The 11,806-nt window shown below is 49.5% G+C and overlaps 1 protein-coding gene across 3 annotated transcripts; it reads right to left on the bottom strand.

Annotated features, from left to right (window-relative positions):
* Positions 1–414: 414 nt before the first annotated feature.
* Positions 415–9,612, bottom strand: OTX2 (orthodenticle homeobox 2). Of its 3 annotated transcripts, XM_073350018.2 has the most exons (5): positions 9,528–9,606; positions 9,284–9,385; positions 4,986–5,204; positions 4,309–4,460; positions 415–2,217 (listed from the first exon to the last, which is right to left on the bottom strand). In XM_073350018.2, exons 3-5 carry the CDS (start codon positions 5,080–5,082, stop codon positions 1,597–1,599), a joined length of 870 nt encoding a protein of 289 aa, XP_073206119.1. In that variant the 5' UTR covers positions 5,083–5,204; positions 9,284–9,385; positions 9,528–9,606; the 3' UTR covers positions 415–1,596. The 3 variants fall into 3 exon arrangements, with proteins under 3 accessions (XP_073206119.1, XP_073206118.1, XP_073206120.1); XM_073350017.2 differs by having other exon boundaries at positions 9,284–9,612; XM_073350019.2 differs by lacking the exons at positions 9,284–9,385; positions 9,528–9,606 and adding an exon at positions 7,294–7,406.
* Between the last annotated feature and the right edge of the window lie 2,194 nt (positions 9,613–11,806).

Raw genomic sequence — 11,806 nt, 5'->3', positions numbered from 1 at the left:
CCAATCTTGACGTGGCCCATTGACTATTTTTAACACAATATCAGCCCTTGTATTTTCTACCTGTACCAAAGGAAAAACGTCAGCCGGTGGGAAACGTAAACGCAGAGAGATTTTCCACTCCGTGCATCTGATGAAGTGGGTTCTAGCCCAGGAAAGCTTAAGCCCAAATAAATGTGTTAGTCTCTAAGGTGCCACAAGGACTGGTTGGTTTTGCTGGTCCAGACTAACACGGCTGCTCCTCTGAAACCAGAGAAAAAAGGCTCTCTCCGCTCTGTATAGCAAAGTAATATTTGCATTTCTCTTGTAACCCCCAGCCCCTTTGTTTTGTATGTCCTTTGAAGTATGCTGTCTTGAGGTACTTTCCCTGACTCACCCTGTACAATTAAAATGGAAGACAACCATAAATTGTGCTAGAACCATTTTAATATAATTATACATATCTGCCAAATCCAGGGAAAAAAGGTTTATGCATATATATCTTTTTTCTCAATTAACATCTGCAAGCATAAACGACAACGAATGTCTCCGTGTAAATTCATCAAGGTCAGAGCAATTGACCAATGTCCTGTTTTGTTTCTACTGCCGGCTTGGCCAGCAGTAAGTTACTACGGATGAGTTTAGTGTCCTTGTGTGGTTTTCTTCTTTCTCTTTCATTCAGAGACAGTTTGTTGGAAAAAGTTTCAGTACAGTTCACCTGTGGTGAAAGGCGATTTTTTTTTAAGATGATACTAGGTAACTCAGTTGCTCTGAATTTCACTTATAATTATAACCTATTTAAATCACAGCAGAACCCCTGCTGGGGAGGAGTTCACAGTTGCATACAATACAGGAGATCACAGTTTTGAAGTCTAGCACAGATTAAAAACCACAGATGTACCATTTATATAAGACACACACTGATTGTCTCTTAAAAACTACATATTGACTCCTTATGAACATTTCTTCTTCTTCTTTTTTTTTTAAATAAAGTAGTGCAGCTAGGACAATCAGTCACACAACCCACACAACCCTGACCCAAGGTCTGTCAGTGCCAACTAGCAAGTTGGGCATGAAACAGTTGAATGAACTTGAGCGAGAGAAAGAGAAAGAGAGAGAGAGAGAGATGCTGTCCATTCCAAAGATTTTTAACCAAGGGTTGGCTAGCACGCTGGAAACCTCTGGGTGAAGGATCTTTCCATACACACACAAAAGAAAGGAGAAAAAAAAAACACAACCACACCCAAACCTAGACTTTCTTTTTAAAACTGGCCCATAGGTGGAATGATCTGCCATTCCTTTCACACAAAGAAACCCAACAATTGGCTAAAACTATAAAGAACACAGGTTGGTCTGTCTGCTTCTGCTCAGTAGATGATCTGTCCTTTTAAGGCCTTCTTCCTTCATTTCTTCTTTATTCCTTTCCAGAGCTTTTGGGCAGGAGGTGAATCTAGGTATGATCACACCAACTGTCTCTTTCTTCTTTTTTTTCTTTTTTCTTTTTTTTTCCTCTTTAATTTAACCAAGACCTGACTAAAACTGGAATGTTCAGCCCAGCGTGTTTATTATTATTTATTATTATTAATATTTATTCTTATAACAAAGGGGTCCTACAGGCCTTCACAAAACCTGGAACTTCCATGAAGATGTCTGGTCTTTATAATCCAAGCAGTCAGCATTGAAGTTTAGCTTCCAGGAGGCGGTTTGGTCCTTATAATCCAAGCAATCGGTGGTTGAGTTAAAGCCCAAGCTTGATGCTCCATAGCCCTGGGTGGAGAGGGAAGCTGGGGACTGGTTGAGGTGGCTGGTGACTGCATTGGTGCCCATAGGACTGAGTGTGGCCCCTGGTCCCGGAAGCTGATGGTGCATCGGGGTCAAATAAGATCCACAGTCCATCCCCCCGAAGTAGGAGGTTGATCCCGCGTATCCTTGGCTGTAGCCTGAAGCCTGGGTGTAGGTCATGGGGTAGGACCGCTGCATGCAAGAAGAGGATGTGGACAGTGGGTCTGAGAGTGGGGAGATGGAAGCCGGGCTCCAGATGGACACGGGAGCGCTGCTGCTGGAAATGGCCGGGACGGAGGTGCTGGAGGGGGGAGTGAACTGCCCACTGGCCCCGCTCTCCGAGCTTACTTCCCGGGCCGGGGAGCTCTTCTTCTTGGCCGGCCGCACTTTGTTCTGGCCCCCATTCTGCTGCTGCTGCTGCTGCTGGCGGCACTTGGCCCGCCGGTTCTTGAACCACACCTGGGAGAGAAGGCGAGAGAGAAGCCGGCGGTTAGCGCGGCTCCGGACCCTGAGCGGGGGCGAGGTGGAGGCAGGGGCACCAGGGGCTCGTTCCAGCTGTGGCTGGTTTCAAAGGGGGGGGGGGTCCCCACGCTCTGGGATGGGGAGGAAGAAGAAGTAGAAATGAGCAACTCAAAATGTTTAATAGGGGCATGGCGGGGGGGCGGAGGGGGAATAACCCTCTCAATCTGCGCTGCCTGCCAGCCTAGCGCCCCCCCCCCCACCAGGGCCTCCAGGTAATCGGAAACAATAGACCCTTACCCCGGGAGGAAACCGGGAGACAAAGGGGAAAGTGCGTCTGCAGAGGCGATGCTGGTCCCTGGGGCAGGCGGCGGATTCCCCGCTCCCGGGATTCCGCTCACGGCCCCGCTGCCCGGCTCCCCGGTGGGGCGCCAGCGACGTGCAGAGCAGGTATTTGATCTGGGGATTATTAGCGCCGCCGGGAACCCAGGCACCCGGAGCTGCTGCCCACTGATACCAACAAGCCACTGCCACCCGTGCCCCCTCGCCTCTGCCCTTCACTCCAGTCCCTAAGGCACTGCTCGCTGCCAGTTAGCCAGCTTGGGTCGAGAGAAAGTCCAGGGGCCGGTTGTGTGGACAGTTCACTAGGCGAGGGGAGGAGGAGGAGAGATAATGGGGCCTTTAACATGATAGCACTGCTGATTTTTGCAGAGGGCACCTTCGCTGTAGCTAGTTGCTTGTGTTGCCCCATAGACTTTATTGCACCAGGCATTGCAGATTCCCAAGATCAGCTGTTGACTACTTAAAGATTTGTTGCCCTTTACTGCAGTTGGCCTTTTGGCCCTATCGGTGCCCTGGGACCAGGGACACAGGTCCCGATCCTGCAGAGGATCTATCCATTCCTAGGCCCGGTGGCAAAACAGGACCTGTGGGAGTGGGACCCTGGTAAGTTTCCAACTGGCTCTGGGAGGCTCTCAGATAAAAACCCTACAACCAAGGTGGGTAGCAGGAGGGAGACTAGCGCCCCCAAACACGAGAAGAGTGAGGTAATAAAACACTCTGAAAGTTATTTGCACCAAAAAACGTTGGGAGCTCAGTTCTTACTCGGGACAAAGGGACTACCCTGGGATTTTTGGCCTGAGTAAGGAAGGCAGGACTAGATCCCCCCTCCCCCATTCTCTTCCCTATCCATCACTCCAGTCCCTCAGTGAGTGTGAGACCCAGCTTTCTGCTGCTCCTTGGCTCAGTTGGAAACACTGCTAAGGACCCCCCCCTCCCCCGTGCCGTAGCCTTCATCCACTGACGTCAAAACACCCCTGGCTTTGACTGGGTGCAGGAGGGGTCCCTTGTCTGGAGTCGAATGGCCTCCCAGACACTTGCTTTCCAATTAGCTGGCTGGGCAGGCGGGGGTAAGACTTTGCAGCTGTCCCCGTTGCCTATGGAGTCTCTGTAGCCTCCGCCAGTGGCTCTGGGAGCTGTTTCCAAACTGCAAAGAGGCCCCCTGGGCTGGCGGGCCCAGCCATGGCTGCGGGAGCAGAAACTGGGCCCTGGGTTGGAGTCTATTTGTGACACAGCTCAGGCAGGGAGAAAGCGGGGAATCAGACTCCCCGGTAAAGCTTTTTGCAGGAGTGCAGCGCCAGAGAGGTTTCCTCCCTGAGCTTCCAATGCGCTTTCCCTGGACCCGTTGCAATTCAGCGGGAGCAAGGATCGGGTCCCTTCAGCAGCTTCCAGGACAGCAAGGGTTGGCTGGGCCTGGGGCTTTTGTCCCTAAGCTGTCCCAGCTCTCCAGACACCGGCAAAGGAACTGAACTCTCCCGGCCCAGCGGCGGATCCTGGCCAGAAAACCTGCCTCTGGCAATTGTGGTCCAGGGGGAGGGCTGCTGGGGAGAGGTGGTCTTTGGCTTCCAGGGAATAAAGGCTGGGGCTCCAGGCGGCGAGGGGCAGAGGGCTGGGGCTAGGTCAGGGTGGGCGGCCAGGTGAGCGCTTGGGGAAGGAAAGGGGCTGGTGAAGGAGGGTGTCTTAAGGCGCCAGGCCCGGGAAGCTCCCAGCGCTGCGGGTGCCTGGCCCGGGTGAACGGGAGCAGGTCCCTACCTGCACCCTGGACTCGGGCAGGTTGATTTTCAGAGCCACTTCCTCGCGCATGAAGATGTCCGGGTAGCGGGTCTTGGCGAACAGCGCCTCCAGCACGTCCAGCTGCGCCCGGGTGAAGGTGGTGCGCTCCCGCCGCTGCTTCCGAGGGGTCGCTGCGAAGAGCAGCCGGAGGCCCTTAGTGGCATTCAGCCGCAGCCCCTCAGCCCAGCCGGGCAACCGGGCCAGGCACCGCGCAGACCCCCTCCCCGCGCCCTCTGAGCAGCGCCCGCCGGGGGCAGCCCCCCCCCCCCCCCCAGCCAGGGCAGCAGCATCGCCCCGAGCCCCTCATGGCGGGACCCCCGCCCAGCCCCGCTCCCCCAGCCCCAGGCACCAGCGGGGAAAGTTAACGCGGCGGGGGAAGGCGCAGGGGCGCGTTTCCCAGGGACAGGGAGCCAGATCGCCCTGCTCAGCCAGGTCCCGCTGCGCCCCAGCCCCAAGCTACCCACCTCCCCCTTCCCGGACCAGGCCGGCTGCGCCTCTCCGGGCAGGAGGCAGGGAGTTCTGGGCAGCCCTGCCCCGGCTTCGGAGTGTACCCCACGGCCGGGAGCCGGGGCGAGCCCTGCTTCCTGGGGTCCTGAGCCCGTCCCCAGCGGAGCCCTTTACTCCATCGGCCGCAGAGGCTGGGTCACGCCGCTTACCCGGGTATCCCACCGAAGGATGAAGCAAGTCCATGCCCGAGGTTGTCAGACTCAGCCCGTTGACTGCGTAAGGTGGTTGCTTGAGATAAGACATCATGCTAAAGTTGTGGTTGGAGGAGAGTCGGCCAAAAATCCGGGGAAGGGGGAAAGGCCCGGAAGGTCTCGATTCCCTCGGGGGCGGAGAGTCGGGGTCCCGGCGGGCTGGCTGAAATCAGGGGTCTACAAAGTGAAAGGCGGGGGGAGAAGAGGGGCTGATTAACCGAGCTGCCTGGAGTCGATCTTTTATCTCCGCTGGCTTGTTTGAGCGTGGCTCTTAGCAGGCAATCCCTCTGCTCTTAGACACCGAGACCCCCAGCTACATTTCGGACCGGAGGATACTGACTCGATAAACGCATTTAAAAAAAAAATTACACCCCATACAGTAATTGCAACCCGCCCCGCAGGAGCACAATCCCCCCATGCCTTCAAATGCACACATTGTATTGCTTCCCTGGACATTTGCATGGGATTCGTTGGCTGGCACTCGCTAATTGTCTCAAACAAAACTTGATTGGGGCCATTTGCAGACACAAAGACCTCCTTGGCTAAATAAATAATGCTGATAACAAAGCCCATTGGTGAGAAACAAAGAAACAATTCAAGAAACCGATCTCTCCCTCAGTCTGTGGCAGGGCTTTTTAATTACCCCAGCTTTTGCCGCATTCAACTGCTACGAACCCCAAAATGCGGAGCTGAAATGCCATCTTGGAAAGAGGCAAACTTTTCTGTCCCACCAGGATCATTCCACGTTTGCAGTGATTTCCATCAGCCATTTTTCACCTAATTAGTACTTTGGGTAATTAGATTTAGAGGTAAGTAAGAGATTTATTAGGCTTTCAGAAACTCCTGATTATGGAGCTAACGCTAAACAAACAAGCATTTAACTTCCAAACAGAAATCACCACATGGCTAAACTTGCTTCCAAATTTCCCCTGTTAGTACAAGAGGAACATTAAAGATCAGTAGCATGTTCCTTCCATTGCAAGACTGTGTTTACAGGGAGATGCACATCACCATGCATTCCACTCTTGCATTTGGTGATGGTGGAAGCAAAATTTTCCAGCCACAGATTGCCTTTGGTTGTTGTATCCTAGCCCTTCTGACACCTACTTGGAATGCAGTCGCCTTCCCCCTCTCCCCCCCAAAAAAAACAAAAAACGATTTACTTTTGTACCCCGCTTCGGGATTCCAAAGTGTGACATTAACACATCCTGACAGATTAAACCATTAGCATTTCTTTCATAAAATGTTGTCCTGCTCTTGGAAAGAGCCAAGGACTTTGCAACTCTGAGAAAGCTAATTTTTTTTCCAAAATGGCGGACAAAGGGGAAGGAATTTCCAAGTGTACTAGTCTCTAGAAGATTTGGACAGTGATATTTAGACTGGCTGGCTTCCTGCACAGACAGCTATTTTTAATGAACTCCTTAACAGGGAAGTTAATTTATTTTTCGTGCAACAAAAACCCATCTCCTTTAATTCCAAGTTCATGCACCGAAAAAGTGAATGTTTGAGGCACTTCAGGGTTTCCTTTCCCCCATATTCAAAGGTGGATATTTCATTAAATAAATACATCTCTGCCAAGTTATAAACAAAGCCACCTTCCTCTATTTCAGTTCCTATATTACTGCAAACCCCAATCCACGTCTAAGGAAGGTTTTTAATTAGTATATTACTTGGGGGTGGTTGGGTTGTTTTTTTTTTTTAACTTTCCTGAACTGCATGAATTAATTCATAAATTCACATACTTATTATTGTATTTCCTCTTGAACCTAATTGTAAATAATTTGCAAATCTTTCTTCTATTAGTGAGAAAAACAAGATATTGGTTTTGTAAAGAATATTACGTGTGCATATTTGTGTGTGACGTATAACACACACATTGTTCATTCGCAGATCTGTTTCACTAAAATCCTTATAGAAGAATTTAAATTACATTTTTTAAATTCTCAGAACCAAAAAAAAACAAACCGCTCTTATTTGTATTGTTTTGATGTTTGACCACCTCCAACTTTTAGAGGGGCATTCCCAGGCCCGGTTTTCTTCTGAAATAGGATTAAAAGCTTCCATCGTTGATGTCAAACTTTTTTTCAAGTGAATTCGCTTTAGGCTTTGTGGGAGAGGTTTTCTCTCTCTCTCTTTTTTTTAAAAGTGCCGAAAACCGGCGTCACTTTGAAAGTGGAGGGAAACGATCTAAATCCGAGGCGTTTAGAAAACACACAACTGGCCTGCAAAGCGTTAAATACAATGAAAAGTTTGGGTCCCATCCTACCTGCTCAGGAGCGAAGCCCGTTGTATGCGGGTTGACGGATCTGAGCGGCTTCATAGCAGGCTCGCTGTTTTATATCTAACGGCTTTTCTGCGCAATCTGTCTGTCACCTTTTCCCTCTCTCCCAAAGACCCAGTCTACCAGTTGCGCTGCCCTCGCTCAATAATAATTACCCCGTCCAAGAATTAATTATAATAAATGTTTTCTTGATAAACTAACGAGATAATCCGAGTGGCACACGGTCCCTAATTACGGGCCGCCAGACCCAGCTCTGCAGATCATGTGCACTGATTAATTTTCTGCCTGATGGCAATGAAACAAAACGTATATAGACTGGCACCCTGTTTCTCAAAACAAGAAGCCCGGTGTTTGGCCTTTTAAGAACTGCAGGGAAAGTTTTAGGCCTTGGGGAATCGATTCATTTCAAGGATGGACACTGAGAGAACCCCCTTTTTTGGGCGTAGTCACTTTCTGGTTTTTAATATTTTTTGTGACACACTCTCTCTCTCTCTTTGTAACAGGAAGGGGAACTTTTTGTATTCCAGAGTTGGCAGTGGTTTAAGAGGTCTGATCAAATGTTGCTCTTCATTCGACCCCACCAGTGTAGCTAAAATCAGCCAAAAAACCCTCAAAGTTCTCCTTCCCAAAAAAAAGAGAGAAAAAAAAAGTTTTAAACACCCAGCCCTTCATTGCTATACAATAAAACCACAGGAAGGGGTAAAACCAGAACTCAACCTTGAACGGACTAACCAACAGTATTCTATGAAAAAAACCCCAAATCCTGCCAGGCTCACGCTTTTAAAAAACATTTGATTCGATTTGCACCTTAAACCCGCTTGAGTCTCCATGAATGTAAACAGATATAGAAGCAACTGACCGAATTATTCTGCATAAAGAAGACTTTACCACCGGGGAGAAACTTGCACTGGGTGGGTTTACCTTCCTTCCACTAAAGGGGAACACGGTCAAAGAGAGGTGTCCACGTATGAGCTCCAATTTAGTTAATAAAGGTGCTTGCAAAGAAGGAAAGTGTCTGTCACCTAAATAAGCCAGAGTCGCCTAGGTAAAGCAAATGGCTCCTTTTTGAAAGCACCTTTCCAATGCCCCTTTTAGAAATCGATCCAATTCCTGTCATTCATTTAAACAGCAGATAGAAAAGCAACTTCACATTTATTTATTTTTCTCTCCACCCCAAGATGCTTTAAAAAGCCCCCCCCCCCCCCCACACACATACTCTTTTTTTTTTTTAATCTGACCCTTTCCTTGTTGCCTCGAGTCCTTTCTGGTCAAAGCCATGTTTGCAAAATGACTTTCCCCTTTGCTTAAGCTATCGATCGGGAGTCTTAGGCAGAAATCTGTTTATCAATAACCGCTGAGGCCAGGGATTTAATTCCAATTATTTTTTTATTTAAAAAGTACATGTACAGCCAGAGAGCGGCTGGAGCCAAGAGGATCAGGCCAATAACCACAACAATAAGGTCGTCCCCCCCCAGCCCAGCTCCAAGGAAAAGCTCGATCTTGTGGAGGAGAGTCCCGCAGACGACAACATAAAGGAAGGGAAGGGGGGGAAATTCGAGGGGCTGTATCTACCCGCCTCCTCAATTAGCTGATCTGGTCCCTGCTTTTTCATTCAGGGGAAAGACTCTAGGTTTCGGGGAAATGAAAATGAATTAAAGGGGGGGGGCACACGCGAGCCAGTTTCTAAACACGCCCCCCCCTTCTTCCCCATCCGGGGTGAGAAAATCAAAATAACGATGGGGAAACGTTTCCTTCCAAAAATGATATCTAGAGAGAAACCTGACGCTGCCCGGTGCAAAGAGAAATCCGCCCTCACCCGTTCCCCCAAAAGCAAGCAGGCCGTTATTGCAGCTCGCTGCAAACTCTCCCGAGACAAAAAGAAGAGGAGCTCAGTTTTACAGGCAGAGGAGAGTCCCATCCACATGCTCCGAAAAAACCCCCAATTCTTTGAAAAAAGCAAACCCTTCTCACTTACCTTGAAGCGTCGAGGGAGGCGTGTGCCTGGGGAGGGGGGGGGAGGGAGGGCAAAAAAACCGGACCAAATGCTCCTGGCCAAATTCAAAAATAAAGAGTTCTCCTACAAAAGAAACCACAAAGCAGTAGGTTAGAAATCTCGCTTTCTGCCTCCACCTGGCCCAAGAAGTCAACGGGAAAGGGGCGAGCGAGGCTACCCGCGTCTAAAGGCGATCAATGAGCCGGGGTGTGGACCCGGTACGTACAGCGTCGGCCGTTGCCGGATCTGGCCAAGTGATTTGCTTTTTAATAACAGTGGAGAGGGAGTTGGAGCTGAGGTCTCTACCTCTCTCAGGGCGATTTGCTGAGAAAGAGCCGCTCTGGCAACTTTTTGACGCAAACTCTCCAACCAATGGCAGGCGGAGAATGATTGACACATCCAAGCCAGGGGGGGGAAATAATAAAAACACACAACAGGGGGAGGAAAACAGGCCACTGCTGCACCAGGGAGACAATCAGGCAACAAATAACAGCGACCAAAATGACACAAGAATATCCATAAAAGAAACGATGCTCCCTTTAATAATATACATTCTGGGCTGGGGCGTATGGACTAATTGCACAATTAAGGTGACGGACAGCAAGGGTCACGTTACCCTATTGCTGGGGAGAGGAGGAAGTGGGGGGCGGGGAGGAAGGATACACCCACCCCACCCCCCCACACACGAGGATATTAAAATATAAGAGTAAACATGATGGGAAGGGGAGGGGGGGAAGTGGGGGGCGGGGAGGAAGGATACACCCACACACACACCCCCCCCCACACACACGAGGATATTAAAATATAAGAGTAAACATGATGGGAAGGGGAGGGGGGGAAGTGGGGGGCGGGGAGGAAGGATACACCCACACACACACACCCCCCCACACACACACGAGGATATTAAAATATAAGAGTAAACATGATGGGAAGGGGAGGGGGGGAAGTGGGTAAATACAGGGGAATACAAAGCAAAAGCTGCCAAGAAGCTCTTGGATTAAAAGCAAAACGCCTGTCAAAGACGAAGCATCTGAGGTACCAAAGAAAGTGAAACTAAGGCAGAGAAAGAGAGAAAGAAAACGCCAGCACAAACTATGTCAGGGGGCTAGCCCCGCACCTGCCATACCAGACACACGAATGTGGATCAGATACGAGCTAGGACAAGGGCAGACAGAAAAGGGGCTAGATTTCCAGGTTAGGGTCCAATGGGTTGCTGCAAGAATAAGGAATTCAGAGGGCAAGGAATAGCCAGCGCAAACGAGCCATCAGCCATCCCGGGGTGTGTGTGTGTGTGTGTGTATTATATATGTGTGTGGGTGTGTGTGTGTGTATTATATATGTGTGTGGGGTGTGGGTGTGTGTATTATATGTGTGTGGGTGTGTGTGTGTATTATATATGTGTGTGGGGGTGTGTGTGTGTATTATATATGTGTGGGGGTGTGTGTGTGTATTATATATGTGTGGGGTGTGTGTGTGTGTGTGTGTATTATATATGTGTGTGTGTGTGTGTGTGTGTGTGTATTATATATGTGTGTGGGGTGTGGGTGTGTGTATTATATATGTGTGTGGGGTGTGGGTGTGTGTATTATATGTGTGTGGGTGTGTGTGTGTATTATATATGTGTGTGGGGGTGTGTGTGTGTATTATATATGTGTGGGTGTGTGTGTGTGTATTATATATGTGTGTGGGGTGTGGGTGTGTGTATTATATATGTGTGTGGGGTGTGGGTGTGTGTATTATATGTGTGTGTGTGTGTGTGTGTATTATATATGTGTGGTGTGTGTGTGTGTGTGTGTGTGTATTATATATGTGTGTGGGGGTGTGTGTGTGTATTATATATGTGTGTGGGGTGTGGGTGTGTGTATTATATATGTGTGTGTGTGTGTGTGTGTATTATATATGTGTGGTGTGTGTGTGTGTGTGTGTATTATATATGTGTGTGGGGGTGTGTGTGTGTGTATTATATATGTGTGTGGGGTGTGGGTGTGTGTATTATATATGTGTGTGTGTGTGTGTGTATTATATATGTGTGGTGTGTGTGTGTGTGTGTGTATTATATATGTGTGTGTATATATATAATCTATGCAGTCAAAATGGGGGATTGGGGAGTGGTGGATTGAATTTACAGTCCCTATAGGACATGCAAATATTTTAATACAAATAAAGGCTATGCAGCAGGGGAGAGGGATATTGTGTGGTTCCTAGCGACAAGCAAAATCCTGAGCGACCCCGAAATGCCAGCTGTCTACCGGCAGCACCAGGGAGCTGTGGGTGCCCGTTGCAGTGACTTACTAGGACCCGTCCAATCGGACTGCGATCGCTGCCTAACCCCCCCGCCCCGCCGCCCCCAGCGCGGACAGCAGCCAAATGAACCCATTTAAAATAGACTTAAAAGAAAAACACCCCCCAAAACTCGCAGCGATCAGGAGACAGAAAGCCAGCGAGCGAGCGGCGCCCCTGCCTCTGCTGGCACCCGGGGGCGGGGGGGGACAGAAGAAAATCAGC

The sequence above is a fragment of the Lepidochelys kempii genome, chromosome 6 (assembly GCF_965140285.1).
Source record: "Lepidochelys kempii isolate rLepKem1 chromosome 6, rLepKem1.hap1, whole genome shotgun sequence".
Taxonomy (NCBI): domain Eukaryota; kingdom Metazoa; phylum Chordata; order Testudines; family Cheloniidae; genus Lepidochelys; species Lepidochelys kempii.
Note: the sequence above shows the minus strand (reverse complement) of the source record. Positions and strands in the feature narration are given on the sequence as shown.